The following is a 1134-nucleotide window of genomic DNA, read 5'->3' as shown; positions in this document are numbered from 1 at the left end:
CGAGCTGCAGCTCCTGTACTTCGCGCTCTTCCTGGGCATCTACCTGGCTGCCCTCCTGGGTAACGGCCTCATCCTCACCGCCGTAGCCTGCCACCACCGCCTCCACACCCCCATGTACTTCTTCCTCCTCAACCTCGCCCTCCTCGACGTGGGCTGCATCTCCACCACTCTGCCCAAAGCCATGGCCAATGCCCTGTGGGACACCAGGGCCATCTCCTATCAAGGATGTGTTGCACAAGTCCTCTTTTTCGTATTCTTCATTGGAGCAGAGTTTTCCCTTCTCACCGTCATGGCCTATGACCGCTACGTTGCCATCTGCAAGCCCCTGCACTACGGGAGCCTCGTGGGCAGCAGAGCTTGTGCCCAGATGGCAGCAGCTGCCTGGGGCAGTGGCTTTCTCAACGCTGTCCTGCACACGGCCAACACATTTTCCCTGCCCCTCTGCCATGGCAATACTGTGGACCAGTTCTTCTGTGAGATCCCCCAGATCCTCAAGCTCTCCTGCTCAGATGCCTACCACAGGGAAGTTGGGGCACTTGTGTTTAGTGTTTCTTTAACATTTGTTTGGTTTGCTTTCATTGTGCTGTCCTATGTGCAGATCTTCAGGGCAGTGCTGAGGATGCCCTCTGAGCAGGGTCGGCACAAAGCCTTTTCCACGTGCCTCCCTCACCTCACTGTGGTCTCCCTCTTTGTCAGCGCTGTCATGTTTGCCTACCTGAAGCCCCCCTCCATCTCCTCCCCATCCCTGGACCTGGTGGTATCATTTCTGTACTCAGTTCTGCCTCCATCAGTGAACCTCCTTATATACAGCATGAGGAATAAAGATCTCAAGGAGGCACTGAGGATGTTATTGCAATATTCAGTATTTCAGAGAGGAACCCATCTTCTGCATCTGATTCCCTGAAATATATGTGGAAAAGGCAGAAACATCTTTGTTCATATATTTCAAAAATTATTCATTCTTTTCAATATTATTCCAATATGCTATATTATTTTTTATCTTTTTATTTTATAAATTTAAGATATTTCTACTCCTCTTCTACATTTTCTTTTTACCCAAAGTCCTCATGTAGAGGTGCTGCTAAGCTCTTTGTAACTAACTAAATAAAGGAACCAGCAGGTAGTCAGTTTCTG

At 49.2% G+C, this 1134-nt stretch overlaps 1 protein-coding gene across 1 annotated transcript; it reads left to right on the top strand.

The window, feature by feature from the left end:
* Window positions 1–289: 289 nt before the first annotated feature.
* Window positions 290–904, top strand: LOC139999988 (olfactory receptor 14J1-like). Its single transcript, XM_072029668.1, has one exon. The coding sequence runs from the start codon at window positions 290–292 to the stop codon at window positions 902–904; it is 615 nt and encodes a 204-aa protein (XP_071885769.1).
* Window positions 905–1134: the final 230 nt, after the last annotated feature.

The sequence above is a fragment of the Anas platyrhynchos genome, chromosome 31 (assembly GCF_047663525.1).
Source record: "Anas platyrhynchos isolate ZD024472 breed Pekin duck chromosome 31, IASCAAS_PekinDuck_T2T, whole genome shotgun sequence".
NCBI lineage: Eukaryota > Metazoa > Chordata > Aves > Anseriformes > Anatidae > Anas > Anas platyrhynchos.
Note: the sequence above shows the minus strand (reverse complement) of the source record. Positions and strands in the feature narration are given on the sequence as shown.

What these genes read in the sequence shown, in the direction of transcription:
- LOC139999988 (XM_072029668.1), top strand. Translation starts at nt 290, where the DNA reads ATGGCCTATGACCGCTACGTTGCCATCTGCAAGCCCCTGCACTACGGG.